This window comes from Mobula hypostoma, chromosome 1, assembly GCF_963921235.1.
Source record: "Mobula hypostoma chromosome 1, sMobHyp1.1, whole genome shotgun sequence".
NCBI lineage: Eukaryota > Metazoa > Chordata > Chondrichthyes > Myliobatiformes > Myliobatidae > Mobula > Mobula hypostoma.
This window is the reverse complement of record NC_086097.1, coordinates 26,005,882-26,027,719: the sequence shown is the minus strand read 5'-3', so window position 1 is coordinate 26,027,719 and position 21,838 is coordinate 26,005,882. Positions and strand designations below refer to the sequence as shown.

At 41.3% G+C, this 21,838-nt stretch overlaps 1 protein-coding gene across 7 annotated transcripts in view; it reads left to right on the top strand.

Moving 5' to 3' along the window:
- Positions 1 to 19,222, top strand: part of ston2 (stonin 2) — a 157,961-nt gene extending 138,739 nt beyond the window's left edge. For all 7 annotated transcript variants that reach the window (XM_063044815.1, XM_063044830.1, XM_063044823.1 and 4 more), the window contains 2 exons: positions 10,139 to 10,341; positions 11,660 to 19,222. In XM_063044815.1, coding sequence (XP_062900885.1) covers positions 10,139 to 10,341; positions 11,660 to 11,743 — 287 coding nt within the window. In that variant the 3' untranslated portion in view covers positions 11,744 to 19,222. The remainder of the gene's footprint in view (positions 1 to 10,138; positions 10,342 to 11,659) is intronic.
- The last annotated feature ends 2,616 nt before the right edge of the window (positions 19,223 to 21,838 follow it).

Sequence of the window (21,838 nt, the reverse complement as noted above, 5' to 3'; positions counted from 1 at the left end):
CTGCATGGAATGAACCTTGACACAAGCCCTTGCATCTTTCTCCACACCCTCTTTGCAAAGCTACAGTCCATGCAAGTTAAAAAATGACAATAACGCTGAGGACATATGTTGTAGAATCTTTGATAGTGAGTATGTAGGTTATGGAATCAGTTGTGAGCGACATTGTTCATATTGATTCAGGAGCCTGATGGTTGTAGGGTAATAACCGTTCCTGAAGCTGGTGGTGTTGGACCGAAGGCTTCTGTACTTTCTTCCCAATGGTGTTAGCAAGAGAGCTTAACCTGAGTACAAACATAGTAAACCTACAGCAATAGGCTCTTTGGCCTACAAAACTGTGCCGAACATGTCCTTACCTTAGCGATTACCTAGGGTTACCCATAGCCCTCTGTTTTTCTAAGCTCGATGTATCTATCCAGGAGTCTCTTAAAAGACCCTATCGTATCCGCCTCCACCACCATCACCGGCAGCCCATTCCACACACTCACTATTCTCTGTGTAAAAAAAACTTACCCCTGACATCTCCTCTGTACTTACTTCCAAGCACCTTAAAACTGTGCCCTCTCGTACTAGCCATTTCAGCCCTGGGAAAAAGCCTCTGACTATCCACACAATCAATGCCTCTCATCATCTTGTACACCTCTCTCATCCTCCATCGCTCCAAAGAGAGAAGGCCGAGTTCACTCAACCTATTCTCATAGGGCATGCTCCCCAATCTAGGCATTATCCTTGTAAATCTCCTGTGCACCCTCTGCAAGAGATAGTACTATCTGTTCTTTCAGTTAGTCCTGACGAAGGGTTTCGGCCCGAAACGATGACTGCACCTCTTCCTATAGATGCTGCCTGGCCTTCTGCATTCCACCAGCATTTTGTGTGTGTTACTTGAATTTCCAGCATCTGCAGATTTCCTTATGTTTGCTGTTTATCTTATTACAGTTTGTGGGACTTTTCTGTGCGCGATTTAATAATTGTTTTTACCTCCAGGTCAACAATGATTGCTTTTCAAAGAGCATTTTAAAACATCCTAAAGATTTCAAAGGCACTTTTATCTTAAAATATAAAAAAAAATGCAATATAGTACATGGAAGTAAAACTCCAGTTGCTCCATTTTTGTTAAAATAAAATTCTTTGGATTGAAATACTTATTTTAAACCATATTTGCTTCTATTAAGTAGTTGGTTGATTTAAAAGCATTGCATTAGTTCTTTTGAAACTATTTCTGTCAAAACCTAATTTAAATCCATTAGTCTCCTGTCCTGAAGGCACCTCTGCTCCTGCACTAAACAAATCAATCAATGAAAATATCATGCCTGCACTTCTGTAGTCTAGGTCAGTGCCTCATCATAACTGAATCATCAAGGGAGTTTGAATTTTGTTTATAAGCAGCTGATGAAAGAGCTGTTTCAAAAACTTGCAAATGATTGAAACGACAGTACATGTCCAGGCTTTGCCCTATTAATCATACTGCAGTGTTCCTGGATAAAGGCAATTATGCACGCCACTGTAATTAAATTCTGCCTGCAATTATGAAAGACATGACAACCTCTGTTATTAGTAAGAAAATGAAAAAAATCAGCATGGGAACAGACTTTCTACTTTGCCATTTTGTAACATTAATGTATGTTGTTCTGGCTCTTGGAATTGTCAGTCTGTATGACTCTTCAGCCCATAGTCTGTGCTAACCACCATGTACCCAGATGTACTAATCCCATTTTCCAACATCAACATGTGGCTTTCTATATAATGGTATTTTGGGTTCTCATCTAATATATTGAGAATTTCTAACAACAACCACCTTCAAACAGATTTCAATAACTACAGGTGAAAATTTTTTCATCCTCACTAAATAACTTGCTATTTACTCTAAGAGTATGCCCTATTTTATACTGCTGAGGGGATTTTTTCCCCTCAGTTTTACACCAGCTCTGCCCTGGCATGTTTTTCATAATCTCCCTTCAGCCTTCTCTGTTCCAAGGCAATCGAATCCAACCAAACCAGTTTCTCAAAGCTTGAAGTGCTCCATCCCAGGCAACATCCTGATGTATTTTAGCAGTAAAACTCAATTAAATTTCCACAGGAGCTCATCAGGTCAAACAGCATCTATGGAGAGGAATAAAGGGTCTCTATTTTAAATGAAGACCCTTCATTAGGACTGAAAGGGGTTCGGCCCGAAGTGTTGACTCTTTATTCTCTTCCATAGATGTTGCCTGACTCATGTGTTCCTCCACCATATTGTTACTTTGGATTTCTAGCATCTGCAGAACCTCTTATGGTTATCAACTCGTAAATATTTTTGTATCACTGAAGACTGTCCTATGCTTTATCAACAATGACACCAACTTTTGTGCCAGCTACAAGCTTAACTAATCATATTTTCTCCATTCTCCATTCAAGATTATTTAATGTAATTTCCTGTACACAAATGTAAAGGAGAACGAAATACTCCGGATCCAATATGGCATAAAAAAACACAATAAATATTAATACATAAGATAGCTTATTGTGTATTCACAAAATGACAATAGGTTGTATGTAAGGAGACGCAGGAAATAATAAAGTAGTGGTGAAGTTATTGGGTAGAGGGGATCAGCCTTGCTGCTTGGGGCTAGTAACTGTTTTTGAGTTTGGTGGTCCTGATATAGATGCTGTCTAGCCTCCTCCATGATGGGAGTGGGACAAACAATCCATAAGCAGGATGGATGGGAACTTCCAAAATATGGCTGGCTTTTTTCTGGCACCTCTTTCAATATATGTCCTTGATGGTAGGTAGGCTGGTGCGTGTGATATGTTGGGCAGTTTTAGAGCCTTCCTGTCTATCGCAGTGCAGTTTCTGTACTGAGCAGTGATGCAAATTATTAGGATGCATATCTGTGGAATGATGTGAGTATAGATGTACAAAGTCCAGCTCTCTTCAGCCTCATCAGAAAGTAGAGGTATTGATGAGCTTTCTTGACTGTGAAGGATATGTTCTGGGATCATGAGAGATTATGTGTGATGTGCACATGAGGAGTTTGAAACTTTGTCTTGTTGACATTAAGGAAGAGGTTATTTGCCTAGCACCAGGCCTTGAGCTCTTCCACCTCCTCTCTGTAGGCTGCCTCATCATTGTTGCTGATGAGCCCCACCACTGTCATAACATCAGCAAACTTGTTGATGTGATTGCTAGGGTGTTTAGTCATATGTCAGCAGAGTGTACAGCAATGGGCTCAGCTCACAGCCCTTGGAGGCTTCTGTAATGAGGATGATGAGGAGGGAGGAGTGGTTGTGCATCCTGACTACCTGAGGTCTGTTGGTTAGGAAGTCCAGCACCCAGTTGTGCAGTGGTAATCGTCGTGGCTATCCCTCGAGGTTGAGGATGATGGTCTTCATTCTGAAGAAGTGGCCCACAGAGCGAAGACACCTGTGCGTGTATTTGTTTAACATTTGTCTAACACGTACTTGATGTTGCACTCCAAGAAGCACATGATACTTCACAAGTCAACCAACTGATTCCAGTGGTATGAAACCATGACAATTGGAGCTGATGGATTTGTTGCAGCCTTCATCCGCCTTCACAGCCTTTGAGTTCGAAGTAATTTCGTCCGCCTGTTCCACCGTTGAGGTCTTAATTGTATTGTTCTTTGTCAGGGACCTCACCCTAGACCTTACTGCCATGGGCGACCCTACCAGGAGCATAGCAGTAGTATATCCGAATAGAACGAGGAGCAGGAGTTCGTTCACCAAGGTCTGTAGGACAATAGTGTTGAATGCTGAACTGAAATCCAGAAACAGCGTTCTGACATAAGTGTTCTTGTTTTCTAGGTGAGTCAGGGCCAGTGCATGATAGATGCCTTGGCATCTGTCATAGAAAGATATCATAAGTTAGCATGTTGGTGAGTGTCTGATGTGGCAGTTTTGGAGTTTTTGACATGTGCCATTAACAGCCATTCAAAGTACTTCAAGATGATTGGCATCATGGACACCAGGTGGTAATTGTTTAGTTCTGAAGCTGCTCTTTGGTGTAGGGTTGATGTTTGCTGATTTGAAGCATGTGGTGACATAAGCTTGGATGAGTGAATTGTTGAAGATGTCTGTGAAGATGACAGTCAGCTGGTGTGTACACTCACTGAGTACTTGGCCTTGGATGTTGTCTAGCTTGGCAGGCTTACGGGGGTTGACTCTCTGCAGAGTCCTTATCAGAGAGGGAGGCTTCACAGGTGCAGTCAATGCTGTTTTCATTGCATAGTCTGTAATGCCCTTGAAACCCAGCAGTATAATCCGGGGGTCATGATTGGACAGAGATTTCTAAATTTTTGTGCTGAGGCTGCCTTTGCCCACTTGATGCCAAAGATGAGGATTCTCCCAATCTTCACATGCAGATCATTAATATATAGAGCAAGCAGTGGAAGTCCTAGCACCAATCCCTGCAGTACACTAGTTACGGACTTCCATTGCAAAAATATCCCTTCGACCATCACCTGTTGCCTCATAAACATGTCAGGTGATTGATGCTCTGTTTAGCAACCGTTTTGACAGACAGAGTTCTTTTTCAGGTTTAATTATCACTGACGTTTGTCATGAAATTTTTTGTTTTGTGGCAGAAGTGCAGTGCAATATGTAAAAAAAAATCAGTTACAATAAGAAAATATTTTGAAAAATAAATGGTGCAAAAAGAAAGCCAAATAGTGAGGTAGTGCTCATGGGTTCATAGACCATTCAGAAATCTGATGGCAGAGGGGAAGAAGCTGTTCCTAAAATGTTGAGTATACATCTTCAGGCTGCTGTACTTCTTCCCTGATGGTAGCAATGAGAAGAAGGCATGTCCTGGGTGGTGAAGGTCCTTCATAATGGATGTCACCTTCTTCAGGCACCACCTTTGAAGATGCCCTGGAGGGTGGGGAAGCTAGTACTCGTGATGGAGCTGGTTGATTTTACAAGCTCCTGCTGCTTTTTTGATCATGTGCAGTGGAACCTTTTTTGTTAATTATTCACATGTTAACTATTTTAATTTCATTGATATGTGAACCATTGCCTGAAATAATTTGTTGCTTTATTTCAAACTTTTGGTGTTGATAGTAGCTTACCACACTGCATTCATGCGTGATTCCTGCCCTCTCAACAACAGGGCCCTGGTTCCCACACTCCCTTTCACACACAGTGTGTTCCTGGTTCCCGCACTATCTTTCAGAATCAGGTTTATTATCACTGAAGTAAGGTGTGAAATTTTAATGGCAGCAGCACAGTACAGTGTTTTCCTGATTCCTGGACTCCCGGGGTCCTGCACAGACTATTTTCTAAACAGGAAGCAAATTCAACAATCAGAGGTGCAAAGGACTTGGGAGTCCTCATGCAGGATTCACTAAAGGTTAACTTGCAAGTTGAGTCAGTGGGAAGGAAGGCAATTGCAATGTTACCATTCAAAAGAACTAGAATATGAAAGTAAGGATGTGATGCTGAGGCTTTATAAGGCATTGGTCAGACAGCATTGTGAGCAGTTTTAGACCATTCATCTAAGAAAGTTGTGCTGGTATTGAAGTGGGTCCAAAGGAGGTTCACGACAATTATCCCAGGAATGAAATGGTTAATGTGTGAGGAGTGTTTGATGGCTCTGGGCTTGTTCTCACTGGAGATTAGGAAAAAAGAGAAGGGAATCTCACTGAAACTGATTGAATATTGAAAGGCCTAGATCATTTCTTGTTGTGGGGCAGTTCTAGGACCTGAAGGCACAGCCTTAGAATACAAGTACTTCCCATTAGAACCAAGATGAGGAGGGATTTCTTTAGCCGGAGAGTGGTGAATCTGTGGAATTCACTGCTACAGTCTGCTATGGAGGCCAAGTCATTTGGTATATTTAAAGCGGATGTTGATAGGTTCTTGATTAGAAAGATAGATAGATATACTCTATTAATCCCGAGGGAAACTTGGTTTCGGTACAGCCGCACCAACCAAGAATAGAGTGTAAATATAGCAATACAAAAAAAAACCAACAATCAAACACCAAAATTCAAACTATGCCAGATGGAAAATAAGTCCAGGACCAGTCTATTGGCTCAGGGTGTCTGACCCTCCGTGGGAGAAGCTGCACATTCGATGGCCACAGGCAGGAATGACCTCCAGTGCCGACTATGTTAAGGCATCAAAAGATGTGGGGAGAAGGTAGGAGAACGGGGTTGAGAGGGATAATAAATCAGCCATGATGGAATGGCAGAGCAGACTCAATGGGCCAAATAGCCTAATTCTGCTCCTGTGTCTTGCGGTCTTAGGCTTCACGTGCTCTCTTTAAACTGACTCGACCTCATTTTCTGTACTCCTTTTAAATTTAGTGGGTTCCTACAGTAGTCAAAGTCGAAGTACTTTTTAAAACAAAGTTCACATATGTTACCATGTGCTTTTTTGCAGTTTACAGGAAAATAATGAAATACAGATGAATTTATTAAAAACTATACATAAACTAAGACTGACAAACTACCAATGTACAAAAGACAAACTCTGCAAATGAACTCTGAGAATATGAGTTATTGAAACAATTTTTGTGTAGGCACTCTATGTACTACATAGAAATACACAAAACATCTAATCAGTAATGTTTATTCAATATGTGTTTTGTTATTTGCTCACAAGCATCCATAATATTATTATAGACCTTTAGCCTCCTTTCCTTCCTGATAAAGGGTCTCAACCCAAAGTGTCAGCAATTCCTTTCAACTCTGGCTGCTGCTTGATCTACTGAGTTCCTGCAGAAGTTTGATTTTTGCTCCAGATTCCAGCAAGTGCAATCTCCTGTGTGTTCAGACTCTTTTCCTTCATCTATCTAATCTTGTTGATATTCTTTGACATTACAGCAGTTTCTTTTTTGCTCTGTTTTTGTCTTTGTTTTTGATTCTTTACTCTTTTCAATCCCCAGCTATTGTCTGCTTCCATCCACCCTATCTCATTTTTACATAGTTTGAAATACTTGCGTCATAATACATGATAACACATTGTGATCTAATGCCAGGAGGTCCAGTTTAACATGTAATTGAATTTGTATTTCCTCATAGCAGGTAGTATTGTACAATGTGCTCTATAAATGCTCAACTTTTTTCCTTTATTTTGATCCCAACATTCCATTTTGCATATTAATCAAGGTTTTAATTTGGCCTGTCTGAACTTCTTTACCATTATATTCTTTATCTCCTTGAGATGAAATCTAGAATTTTATCAACAATCTTATAAATTTCATAGCAAAAAAAATGGAGAGAACAACAATGGTTCGAGCAAGATCTTATGGGGATGGAATGTGGGAAGGAATTGCTGACATTTCTTTTTCAGGCTCTGCATCAGTGCTTAGAATGGAGAGGGAAGATGGCCTCTATAAAGAGGGTTGAGAGAGGGTCCAGAGGTGATTTCTGGACCAAAGAGGGTTGAAGGAACAGATAGGTGGAGCTGGTGGGCAAGGATGAGGGATGAAGTTTTGAGGCAGAGAATGATATGTGGAAGCAGACAAGGACACAAACAAACAGATAGACCATACAGGGGAAGATGAACTTGAAGACTGAGGTGGGGGGAGGGGGTATAGGAAAGGGAACAAAAATGGCAATGCAATCTAGAGGAACAACATCTTGTATTCAGTTCTGGTAGGCTACAACACATTATGAATACTGAATTTCCAGTTTTTAGATACCCTTCATCTCCTGGCTTTCCTTCCAATTCATCACTGGCTTCCCATTTTTGTTCACTTTCTCATTACCTTCTTCCCCTTTGAACCCTCCAATTCTGTACCACTCTCCTCCTCATTCCTTTTGCCCAGTTTCCAGCATCTGCAGTCTTTTGCCTGTCCATGATAAACATGGGATATGGAAAACTACAGCACGGTACAGGTCCTTCAGCCCACAGTGTCATGCTGACCTTTTAACCAACTCCCTAGATCAATTTAATGCTTCTCTCCCACATAACTCTCCATGTTTCTTTCATCTGCTTACCCCTTAATCTCCTTAATGTATCCATAAGATATGCAGTACTGTGCAAAAGTCTAAGGAATGAATGAATGAGAGAGAGAGCACATGCGACCCATATCAGAATCAGGTTGATCATCACTCACGTATGTCATGAAATCTGCTTTATTTTGTGGCAGCAGTGCAGTGCAATACATAAAACTATTACAGAACTATGCAAGTCTTGGGTTCCCTAGCTATATGTATGTGCCCAAGACTTTTGCACATTACTGTAGGAGCAGGATTAGGCCAGTCAGCCCATCATGTCTGTTATGCCATTCTATCATTGCTGATTTATTATCCCTCTCAAGCCCATTCTCCTACTTTCTCCCTGTAACGTTTGATGCCCTGATTAATCAAAAACTTTGCTTTAAATATACTCAGTGACTTGGCCTCCATGGCCATCTGTGGCAATGAATTCCGCAGATTCACTACCCTTTGGCTAAAGAAATTCCTTCTCATCTCTGTTTTAAGTGGACATTCCTCTACTGTGAGGCTGTACCCTCTGTTCCTAGACTAACCCACTGTAGGAAACATCCTCTCCACATCCACTTTATCTAGGCCTTTCAATATTCAAAAGGTTTCAATGAAGTCTAGCAAGTACAGGCCCAGAGTCTCATGTTATTCCAGAATCATTCATGTGAATCTCCTCTGGATCTCCTTCAATGCTGGCACATCTTTTCTTAGCTAAGGGATCCAAAATTCTAAGTGTTCCAAGTGAGGTCTGACCGATGCCTTTCTTACCATTGACTCAACCTGCAAGTTAACCTGTAAGGAATCCTGCACAAGGACTCACAAGTTCCTTTGCACATCTAAATCCTGAATTTTCTGGCAACACACACAAAATACTGGAGGAACTCAGCAGGCCAGGCAGCATCTATGGAAAAGAGTACAGTCAATGTTTTGGGTTAGTCTCTGCCCTTATTCCTTCTTCCAAAGTGCATGACCATACACTTCCCCACATTATATTCCATCTGCCACTTCTTTGACAATTCTCCCAATATGTTGAAGTCTTTCTGCAGACTCCTTACTTCCTGAACACTACCTGTCCTTCCACCTTCCTTCGTATTGTCCGCAAACTTAACCCTAATGCCATGAATTCTGTCATCTGAATCATTGACATATAATGTGAAACAAAGAGGTCCCTGTGGAACACCACTAGTCACTGATAGCCAACTAGAAAAGGCCCCCATAATTCCCAATCTTCCCCTCCTGCCAGTCAGTCAATCTTCTATCCATGTTAATATCTTTCCTATAATATCATGGGCTTTTACCTTGTTAAGCAGCCTTATTTGTGGCACCTTGTCAAAGGCCTTCTGAAAATCCAAGTAAACAACATGCAGTGACTCTCCTTTGTCTGTCCGCCTCTACCAGCACCCTTGACAGTGCCTTCTTCACACACACCAGTCTCTGTGTTTTAAAAACAAACTTCTGATATCCCTCCCAATGATGCCCTCTTGTATAAGCTATTTCTGCCCTGGGAAAAAGGTCTCTGGCTGTTCGCTCTACATGTGCCTCTTAGAATCTTGTATTCGTTTATCAAGCCACCTCTCATCCTCCTTTGTTCCAGAGAGAAAAGACCTTGCTCGCTCAACTTACTCTTATAAGACTTGCTTTCAAATCCAAGCAGCATCCTGATAAATAACTTTTGTAGTTGATCAAGTTCCTCAGCAGATATGGGTGCATCACGGTATCATAGTGGTAAACATAACCCTTTATAGCACCAGTAATCAGTGGTCAATTCCTAATGCTATCTGTACAGAGTTAGTACCTTCTCCTTGGGACTGTGATATCTTCTGGGTGGTCCAGTTTCCTCCCACATTTCAAAGACGTATGAATTAGTTAATTAGTAAATTGTTAGCATGCAATGTAGGAGCCAGAAACATGGCAACACTTGCGGGCTGCCCACAGCACATCCTCAGACTTTTTTGGTCATTGACACAAATGACCCATTTCATTATTCATGTTTCGATGTAACTGTGACAAATGAAGCCAGTCTGTCTATTCTGTTCAGGTAATCAAATTTTATTATGTGAATCTCCCATGCAATAGAAAAACTAGTTTTTCTGGTTCTTCAGTATTAATTTCTTTAAATGTTGTTCAACAAAGATCATTGATGCACTTGTAAAAACACTTCCAACTTTGTCACACTCTGTATGCTAATAAAATATAAAATACTGTTTTTACAGCTTCAGGACATCCACATTCCTTTTACTGCCACCTTGAACTAGGATCTGATCGGGAAGTGCCCGCTAGTTTTGTCCACTATGTGGATGTGGAATATGACATGCCATGTACGTCAGCATCAAAAACCACAGTTAGGTCGATCACAGTAGCTGACAAGACAGATGTGAGAAAGTGGGTTGTTTACAAAGCACACTACAATTATCAGGTAAGCTCCAAGTTGTAATCACCATCACCTTATGGCATATTACTATCATTCATTTTTCTTGAACAGTGAGTACACTGTACATCACCACTGACATTTCCCAACATTCAAATTTTCAATTCTGTTCTTCCCTTTACTGTCCAGTCCTGATGAAAGCACAAAATGTCAACTGTTTATTCTTCTCCATAGATGCCGTTTGACCCACTGAGTTCCTCCAGCACTTTTTGTGTTGGATGTTTCAATTCTATTCCTGTGTTTTTCTTTATAAATTTCTCGTACCATTCCAGTCATCAAATCAAACTACTTGAAAATACGATGAAACTGGCTGTAACTCATCCCTCAAAAACAGAACTTTTTATTTTTTCTTAGAATATGGATGTGATATTTATTACCCAATCCTTTTGTTTAAATTGCTGAATGTCTGATTGTCTTCTGAAGACATTTTAAGAAACACGCATTGTAGAAAATTACCTAAAGCTTTAGAAAGGATACAGAAGATACTTACCAGGATGTTGCAAGGACTAGAGGGCATGACCTATGAAGATCGATTAAGTGAGCTAGGGCTTTTCTCTTTGGACCAAAGAAGGATGAGAGGCGACTTGATAGAGGTGTACAGATTAATGAGGCATAGATTGAGTGGAGAGCCAGAGAATTTTTCCAAGTGTGGGAATGGCTAATACAAGGGGACATTATTTTAAGGTAATTAGGCATTTGGAAGAAAGTACAGGGGGTATGTTAGAGGTAAGGTTTTCTTACACAGAGCGTGGTGGGTGCGTGGAATGCCCTGCCAGGGGTGGTGGTAGAGGCAGGTAGGCAGGTACATTAGGAGCATTTAAGACACCCTTGGCACATGAGTGGTAGAAAAATGGAGGGCTATGTAGGAGGGAAGGGTTAGATTGATTCAAGATTGTTTAATATCATTTCCATTACACAAGGAGAATGGAATAATTGTTACAAATAGCACAATAAGGTAAAGAATACAATAATAAAAATACATACAAATACATAAGGTACCTTGTATACATAGGTTGATTGTATGTCCATAAAGTGATGCTAGGCGTAGAAGTATCTGTACCAAAGGTGACTGACAGGAAGTGATAAAGTAGTGGTAGTCTCCAAAGAGAAACCTTAGCGTAAATTATAAGCTCAGCACATCACTGTGGGCTGAAAGGCCTGTACTGTACAGTAATGCACTGTACAGGCATGACTATTAACATCAAAATAATAGCTTTAGTGTTGACATTAATCTTTTTTTTCTGAAGTAGCTTGAAAAGTAATGCTTCTATCTTGTATGCAGTGATTTTTTTTGTATCTTGCACAGGTGGAAATTGAACAGAGGAGGGTTCGGGCTGCGAGTGGGGATGGTATGGAAACTGATCATCCAAACGAATGTGCTCAACAGTGAAGCAATCCACGTGCAGAAACCATGCCATTACACTGCCATGTCGGTGTGCCTGTCTGGCAGGTAGCACATTGCCATCTTTGCGCAAATTTCAACATTTCAATTCCTGAAGAGACCAAAAGAAAAAGGAATTTTAATTGTTGCATTTGCTGGATTTAATAACTAAAAATGTTGGGACAAAATCTACTGATTGAACTCCTCAGTGTGTATTCTATGTGGAGTACTGCATCTTCTCATCAAATACCACATAATCAATCTTGGTTTCTTTCTTGGACGTACTTAGAACTTGAGCAAGGACTGAACTAGGTCTCATTGTTGGGAAACTCTTGGGCTTGCTGTGCACCTTTTCTTTTTTCCTTTTCTGAAAACACAGAAGGAGATAGTTACGTGGCTGCAGGCAGCAGGTCACCTTCTCCTGTCATCCTGTTCGGCACTTGTGCATCGGAGATTGAGATTTTCTGATTAAGAAGGGTTTACTGGTCCTTTTGTGGGTTGTTCTACAATGAAAAAGAAATTAAAGATGCATTGTTTCCTTTTTAAAATTCTACTGAGATTGTGAAATTTCAAAAAAAAATCACGTTTTTTGTTTGAAAATTTGAAATATCTTTAGATAAATGAAATGTGCTCTGACTTTAGGAAGGAATTTCTTGCTGTAGCAAAAGGCAAAATTAATAGGATATTGCATTTTTGTATTCCTCGTGTACTACTTGGACTCCTTAGTAACCTGACTAGTTATTGGGTAAATGCATTACCTGGAGTTCTGAGCCTTACACATGGGATAGTCAGTGATGCCAAGAATAGGAGTTTGGTATCCAAATTTCTGGCCCCTGTCAGTGCTGATCTTTTCCAGGTACCAATGGGATCAGTACAATCACCTCAGTGTCTTTGGTATTACTGGTCTTGGTGCCTTTGGGCTAGCAAAATAAAAGAGTCACAGACAAATACAGCAAAGAAATGCGGTCTTTGGCCCACTGAGTCTGGCCATTTTACACTAGTCCTACCCTACCCATTTTATTCTCCCCACATTCCAAACAACTCTTCCAATCCTGGAGGAACTCAGCAGGTTGAGCAGCATCTGTGGAGAAAGGAGTTGTTGACATTTCAGGTCAAAACACTGCACGAGTTTCAGACATTACGACTTATACTAGGGACAGCTTTGCAATGGGGAATTAACGCACTAATCTTCATTTATCGTGAGAGGCAGTAAAGACGGTAACCAACAGCAGTGCAGCGGTCACTGAAATTGCTTTACAGCACCAGCGATCACTGATCAGGGTTCAAATCCTGCACTGTATATTCTCCCTGTGACTGTGGGTTTTTTCCAGTTTCCACCCACGTTCCAAAGATTAGGGTAAGTGAGTTACGCACACCAGAAGCATGGTGACGCTTGCAGGCTGCCCCAGCACATCACAAATAGTGATGCAAACTTTCAACTGCAAATTATATGTACTGCATTTCTCATAGACAGAATGCTACAGCATGGTAACAGGCCCTTTGGCCCAGCTAGTCAATGCTGAACTATTATTCTGCTTAGTCCCACCCATCTGCACACAACCAGAGCTCTCCATATCCCTCCCATCCACATACCTATCCAATTTTCTCTTAAATGTTGAAATCAAGCCCGCATACACTTATCCTGCTGGCAGCCTGTTCCCGACTCTCACCACCATCTTAGTTCTCCCCGATATTTTGTCATTGTGCATTCCTTTTGCCTTACCTGTCTTCTGCAAAAAGTTACATCTAAAAGGTTAGAAAGGAACTTTCATATTTCTTTACAGTGTAGAAGTCCATTCCCATCAATCCCCTTCTGTCAGTTCCTTCCCTATAGCCCATACTCCCTTCAACACGCCCTCATTTTCCTGCCATGCATCTCCACAAGGATAGTTTAACTGTACCTGTTTAACCTATGAATATGTCTTTGGGATGTGAGAGGAAAATGGAGTACTCAGGGGCGGTGGGGGGGCCTACGCAAACACAACCGAGAACGCACAAACTCGTCACAACAGCACCGAGGTCAGATTCTAACTCTGGTCGCTAACTGCTCCCTCACTGGGCTGCTCTTAAAGAGAAAACCTATTAATTCTTGGGCTGGGAGCAGGGGGGATGACTGGGATAATTTGAATTGGTATCCCAAGGATTTGGCACTAACACTGAGGGCCAAATACCACCTCTTGCGGTGCATAATCATAAGATATGATAACATCACAGCATTAGTATCACCAACAAAGATGTGAGAAAGACTGTGATCTAAAGATTAGCTTTACTTGCCACATATACACAGAAACATACAGTATCAAATGAAGTCAGAGTGGATAGTGCTGGGAGCAGCCGCAAATTTTGCCATGCTCTAGTGCATGCTTACAACTCACAACCCTGAACTTGCAACTTTGGAATGTGGGAGGAAACTGGAGCACCCAGAGGAAACCTACATAGTCATGGGGAGAATGTACGAACTCCTTACACGCAGCAGCCCGAGCTTACTATTTTACTTACTGGCTGCTGTCTGTTACTCAGATTGCGCTAACCGCTACGCTGCTCTGCCACCCAACTGGAGCACAATTTAAGGAGTGAAAGTTGTGGGACTTGCGAAAATGTTAATTAAAAGTGTTGCTTTTTTTATGATGATTTGAATATTCTGCAGGCTGCTGAACTACCAAGGAGTTACAGGTGACTTAAAAAGGAATACTTAAGACAGTTTGGAGGGAAAACTAGAATATTGAAATATCTTTGAAGGTCATTGTATATCAAACAATAGTAAATCAAGGTGACTAGACTTGCTGTGTTGTCTAGAAGATGTTTTGGCACTCGTCCAAGAGGCTTCTTCAGTTCTAATCCATGCTGGGTAGTTTTCTGGCTTATAAACTCTGTGAGTTGTTTAAAGGTATAGCAATCATATGAGGGTCGTTAAGAGTCATAGAGGTAATTAGGCTTATCTTTGCATAAATGAAAGTATGAACTGTTGTGGAGATACCGGGATAAAGATGTTAGGACTACATTGTAGGTAGCTGAAAGGTGGTGTCGTACCCCACCTATCGAAACAGAATATTGAACTGGAACCATAATTTGTTGAGCGTTTCTTCATTAGATGCACAATTTTATAGTGAGGTGTGTTCTTCTGCAGCTGTTTGCCATGAATTACATTTCAGGTGCAGTAGGTGAACAACATGGAACCAAGTATACAGTATCGTTCAGAGGGAGCAGTTTACAAAAGCTCGATAGTTCCATAATAAAACTGAGAAATGCCTAGTATGTCAGCACATGAAAGAAAAGGCTTTCCAGCTGTTAATCCTTAAAAGGGATGTTACTCTCCTTTTTGATATTTCAATGTATCTAATCTGCTTTAGTGTTTTGACTTTAATTTTGGATATCCACCACTTTACAGTCTGAGGCTAACCTCTTGTACCATCACATACATGCAGGCCCTTTAGTCCATGCCAAACTATTAATATGCCTGGTCCCATCATTCTGCACTCCATCCCCCTCCCATCCATGTACCTATACAAGTTTCCCTTGCATGTTGAAATTGAGCCCACATCCACCACTTCTCTTGGCAGCTCGTCCCACATTCTCACCACCTTCTGAGTGACGTAGTTCCCCCTCATGTTCCCCTTAACTATTTCACCTTTCACCTTTAACCAATAATCTGTAGTTCTAGTCTCACCCAACCTCAGTGGAAAAAGTCTGCTTGCATTTACCCTATCTACATACCCCTCATAATTTAGTATCCCTCTATCAAATCTCCCCTTAATCTCCTGCACTCCAGGGAGTATGTGCCTCCTAACCACTCAGTCCTATTCTGCTGGTTTCAAGATCCTGGGAACATATGATTTTAAATCTCTAAAAGCCTCTGTATCCTCCAATGCCCACTACTCATCATACATGTCCTCCCCAAAAAAGTTATATTGTATCACTCTTGATTTCAATCGATTTTCTACTCTGTTTGGCCACCATACCCATATATTGATAACTTCCTGTAGCTGTGACCTTCCTTCCTATCAACCAAGTGGTGCCCCTAGATTTATCCAAAATAAAATATAAATCCCAAATTGCCAAGTAACAACCCCAACAGAAAGTGCTGCTCATACTCCTCCGGTCTCTGAAATTCCCTTCAACCACTTTTGCCTCTGAAATGAGTTCTCTCCACTTTTTTCCTGGATCTCTTAGACCCTCATTCTTCTGATCAGTCTGCAACTTGGGATACCCACCAAATGGTCTGCCAGAATTCATGACTGCTCTATCAAGTCACCCATCCTTACTTTCAAGCCTTGGTACTGCCTCAAAATTACCTTGGTCAGACTATGATCCTCCTCAGCCAAGTCTGTGTTGACTTATGACTATCCCTGACTAAATTGTGCATCTCCAGACACTGATATACCATCCCAACTTGTTCACCACCAATGTCAAACCAAGACTCAGAGATATATTTTATCTCAGCTTGGTGAATATCCTTCTCTCTCTCTCGGTCCCCACCCCCTTCTATCTCACCCTCTCTCAATCCCCCTTTCCCTCACTCTTTCTCACCATTTAGATATTCTATGGAAAGGGCTTGTTTGACTTTACCTGCTGATATTAACCCCTGAATCTCTTCCAAACTTTTTGCTTTGTTGAATTGTTCGTGACAGTCACAGGCTTCCCATTTGTATTTTTGTGCTCTATCCTGCCATGTATGTTCTGCAAACCCAGCAAGAGTGCAAGAACTCACTTTTTAATTATTTATTCTGAACCTTCTCTCTTTTTTTCCCCTCATTGGTCTTTATATTAAATACGTCAGACCCCAATGTTAGGTTTTTAGCTCAGCTGGCTGTAATATAAATACGTACCTGCGTTGCACACTGCCACACCAAGATAAACCGCAAGGGTTATATAGTTGGAGTCTGGGAGTAGGCAGTCCTTTAGGCTTTAGCACCACAGTTAAATACCCAATCATGCCAGTTGAAACAAAGTCAAAGTAAATTTATTATAAAAATACATTTACGTCACCATATACTACTTTCTTACAGTCATATACAAGAAAATAAAGAAATGTAATAGAATTTAAGAAAAACAAATGTGCAAAAGAAGACAAATAGTGGGAATTAAAAATAAATAAATAATACTGGGAGCGTGAGTTGTAGAGCCCTTGACAGTGAGTCGGTAGGTTGTGAAATCAGTTCAAGTTAAGATGAGTGTACTTATCCATGCCAGTTCAGGAGCCTGATGGTTATAGGTTAATAACTATTACTGAATGTGGTGGTGTGGGACCTAAGGCCCCTCTGCCTCCTAGAGAACATAGCTTGGATGGTGGGGTCCTTGATGATTGATGCTGCTTTCTTGTGGTAGCATTCTTTGTGTAGTTTTTCTTAATGGTGGGGAGGGCTTTTCCCGTGGAGGACTGGGTTGTGTCCACCACTTTTTGTAGACTTTTACATTCCTTGGCATTGGTGTTTCTGTACCAGGCTGTGATGCAACCTGTTAGGATACTCTCCACTGTGTATTGAAAGAAGTTGGTAAAGTTTGATGTTCCATTTAAAAACATCTGTTGTTGAAGTTTTTGTCCTCCTTTGCCTTGTGGGATAAATTGCCTGTCTATATATCATGGTGAAAAGAACATACTCCTGTGTGGACATTTAGCTGATTGCATTCAGTTAAAGAAAGAAATCTCTGGTAATGACCAATTTGGAATGCATAGATACAGGAAAACTTTCACTGAAGGTGTAAAGATCAACTTGCAGCACACTCTGTGTGCATAGAGGTAGAATTAAATACATTGGAGCATTTAAATTCTTATGTAGGCACTTGGAGGGCAGAGTAAGAGGGAAGGGTTAAAGAAGGTTAAAAGGTCAGCACAACATCGTGGGCCAAAGGACCTGTACTGTGTGGTAGTATTCTATGTTCTACTTTCTATGCATGGGGAAGGTATTTAACATTTTTTAACATAAATTTAAAATAAGTCATTTTACTCCAGTCCTATATTGGCAGAGACACTAGGATTCTTCCAACTCTGTCCCCTGATATTCCATCATTGGCGGTCACCAAACCACAGCAATTCCACCCCTTGTCCTGCTGGGTCACTCCATGAAACCTGGACCATTGCCCATCTTAACACATTTCCTAATGTGACTCGCTGTCATTTTTTTCCCTGTTAGGGCACCAGTGAAGCCCCTTGGAACATTTGACTGCTTTGAAGTGCCATATGATTTTTATTTTAGGGTTATGAAAATTAGTTTGATTAATTTTTTTAAAAGAAAGAAAGAAAGATCAATGCTAGGCTACCAACAAAATACATCTGTCAATACTCTTTGCACTTCTATCTGTTTTAGGTGTATGGTAATGAAACTTCCATATGTAACTGGTGATTATTGTATTTTTAAATAAACGTTTGGAGTGGCCAGCATTTTCTGAATCCCAAGTGCATTCCTCACTAGCAATTAGGATTCTTTTAGTGGATTGTTTTAATTACACCATGTTTGTTTAAAAAAAGGACATGAGCAGATTCTGTTCTAATCAGAAGACAAAACATCCTTCAACTTTCACTTGTGCTGTATTGAGTGAAATTTAATACAAATTACAAAAATTTTGTATCCACTACTTACGCTGGCAGCGTGTTTCACACACACAAATCTCACAACATCCTGCTCAAATCCCCCTTAAATATTTCATCTTTCACCCTTAACCTATGACCTTTAGTTCTTGCCATGCTTCAGTACAAACAGTTGGGCATTCTCCAAAACCCTTCCAAATCTGGTCATTCAAATAATAAAGATGAATAACAACTCAATAAACCAGAAATGGAAAACAAGGATGTAATGCACATTTCACTGCACACGACCCCTCAGGATAATGATCAATTTTCTGTGATCAGGCTGGCAAGAAAATGGCAAAGCACCAATTAAGGAACCTGAAACCACGGACAAGAAGCCAAGATACTGAGGTAAGAGGAGCATTTTCTGAGAAATGCACTTGAAGGAAAACCTGGCACCTTCGATTCCCAGGAAATGAACTGGGAAATGTAGTATTCACAGCGCATTCCCAATCCTTCAGTGGACTTGCCTTGTGAAAGACCCACAGTATTGGTGAGCCTTGAACATGCTGAAGAACCGATGTTAAACAGGATTGATAAACTGTGGCCAAAGATAATCGAGGGCATTCTGACTGGTTGTGCCACAGCCCGGGAAGGAGGCTCCAAGGCTCCAATGCATTGGATCATAAGGGACTGTGGAGGTACACGCAGCCAGCTCTATCATGGGCACAAGCATCTCCACCATTGAGGGCATATTAAAGAGGTGGTGCCTCAAGAATATGGCATCCAACACTAAGGACCCTCACCATCTGGGATAAGCCCTCTTCTCGTTACTACCACAGGGGAGGGGGTAGAGGAGCCTGAAGACCCACACTTAATAATTGAGGAACAGCTTCTTCCCCTCCACTATCAGATTTCCGAACAATCCAAGAACACTACCTCACTATTCCTCTTTTGTGTCATTTATTTATATTTGTAACTTTTCTTGCACTATTCTGCAGCCAGAAAACAATAAATTTCATGACATATCAGTGTAAATAAACTGATTCTGATTGCAATGAAGAAGGTTTGAGAGTGTTTGTTTTTGGACAGCAGAGGTTTTACTGGATGTACACAATTTCATGAAGGAAGTGCTTAGTAAAGATTTAGATTTATTTATCACATTCAAGGCAGCTACCATCATCCTGGTGTCTAGAGGGCAACGGTAACCTGCTGTAATGTCTACCAACCAGTGGCACTGACCTCTAATAATGAAGAGCTTTGGGTGGCTGGTTATGGATTGCATTAAGTCCCATCTTCCTCCTACATAGGACCCTTTCCAGTTTACTTATCATTCAAATCTGTCTGCTGATGATGCCATTGCCTCTGTCCTGACCCACCTGGAAAATGGTGCCTTGCACGCCAGTATGCTGTTTATCAATTCCAACTTGGCATTGAACCTGATTGATCTGCAGAAGCTGGTGGGTAAACTATCCTCACTGGGTCTCAGTACCTTGGACTTGTTCACAGAAAGACTTAATTCATGTTGGCAGCACCATCCCTAACTCCATTCAAGCTGAGTACCAGCATCCCTCATGCTTGCATGCTCACTGCTGTTCATTGCAAGGCGTGACTGTACTGCTAGGTCCAGCTCAAACTGAATCGGAATCAACGTTCACTGATTACACAACACCTCAACAACAATGACAGCGAGACAATGTACAGAGAGGTAGATTGACTTTCAGAATGGTGCAACCACAACAACTTAAGTCTCAGCGTGGACAACACTAATGAGATAATTATGGACTTCAGGAAGGTGCAGGCTGACCACTCCTCACATAAACGGGTCCTCCCTGGAGAAAGGAGCACCAAGTTTCCAGGAGTACACATCATAGAGGATCTCACCTGTTCCCTCAACACCATCTCTTCAGTCAAGAAAGGACAGCAACATATCCACTTCCAGAGGAGACTGAGGCGAGCAAGTGTCTCTTCCCCTTACCCCCCTCATTCGAGCTACTTTTTACAGGAGCACCATTGAGACTGTCCTGACCAGCTGCATCAACATCTGGTAAGGGACTGCAAGATCCTACAAAGGACTGTGAGAACTGCTGAGAGGATCATCAGAGTCTCTCTTCTACCTATCCAACATACTTACCAGGAGCGCTGTGTATGTAGATCCCTTAGCATTGTCAATTATCCCTCCCATCTGTCCAACAGTCTCTTTCACCCCCTACCATCAGGCAGGAGGTACTGTAACATTAGAACAAGGACTGTCTGGATATGAAACCGCTTCTTCCCCCAAGCCATGGGACTGCTGAACTTCCTACCACCGATCAAGCTCATCACATATGAAGTGCCAGTAGCGTTATACTGTTTACTTTTTAACTTGTGTCGTAAATGCACGTTATGCTAAATGTCAATCTTACTAAGTATATTATTCATGAATTTATTTGTTGCAATATTACTTTGTGTTGTATGTACTGTGTTGAGCACTTTGGTCCAGAGTAACATTGTTTCATTTGGCAGCAATATCCATGTGACTAGAATGGTGCATAGTACTCCAGTTGTGGCAAGACCAAGATTTTATAAAATTATATCATAATACCCCACTTTTTATATTCTATGCCCCATTTTATTATGCATATTTTATTCCAAATCCATACTTTAACCTCTAGCTTATTTCTTGTATAAATTTTTTATTCTTTATCATTGTTTTATTTTTTGTTGCATGGCCTACCCTGACCAAAACACTGCAGCAAGTTCCTTACATCTGTAAAAGTACATGTAAATATCAACAAATATAGTTCAACCTTGATCCATGATCTATTTAGTAGGACTAATGTCACAGTCTTTGCCAGCTTAACTACCCAGTCTGCTGCCTTCAGGGACACAAGAGATTATGCAGATACAGTAGTGGAAACCTTAAGCAACACACATACACACACAGAATGCCGGAGGAACTCAGCAGTTCAGGAAGCAGGTGTGGAGGGAAATAAAGAAGGATGCTATTTCTGGAGTTCAGTTTGGCATTCAACACTATTGTCCCACAGACTTTGGTAAACTAACTCCTACTCCTTGGTCTAAATACACCACTTTGGACTTCCTAATGAACAGACCTCAGACAGTCAGGATGTACATCCGCTCCCCCCTCACCATCATGCTCAACACAGCTGTCCCCCACGGCTGTGTACTGAACCAGCTGCTGTCCACTCTGCTCACGGCCAAACACCTGAGTAATCTCACATCAACAAGCTTGCTGATGACATGACGGTAGTGGGGCTCATCATCAACAATATTGAGATGGACTACGGAGAGCAGGTCGAGAGCTAGAGGCCTGGTCCCAGGCAAATAAACTCTTCCTCAATGTTAATGAGAGAAAGGAGATGGTTATCGACTTCAGGAGAACTCCTACCACTCACACCCTTCCTTACATAGGCAGCACAGCAGTGAAAGCTACAAACAGTTTCAAACTCCTGGGAGTGTACATCTCACACAACCTCTCATAGTCTCAGAACACATTCTACACAATCAAGAAAGCTCTACATTCTATGGACGCTGAAGAGAGCTGGTCTATGCACATCAGTATTCATGTCCTTCTACAGATGCACAGTAGAGAACAT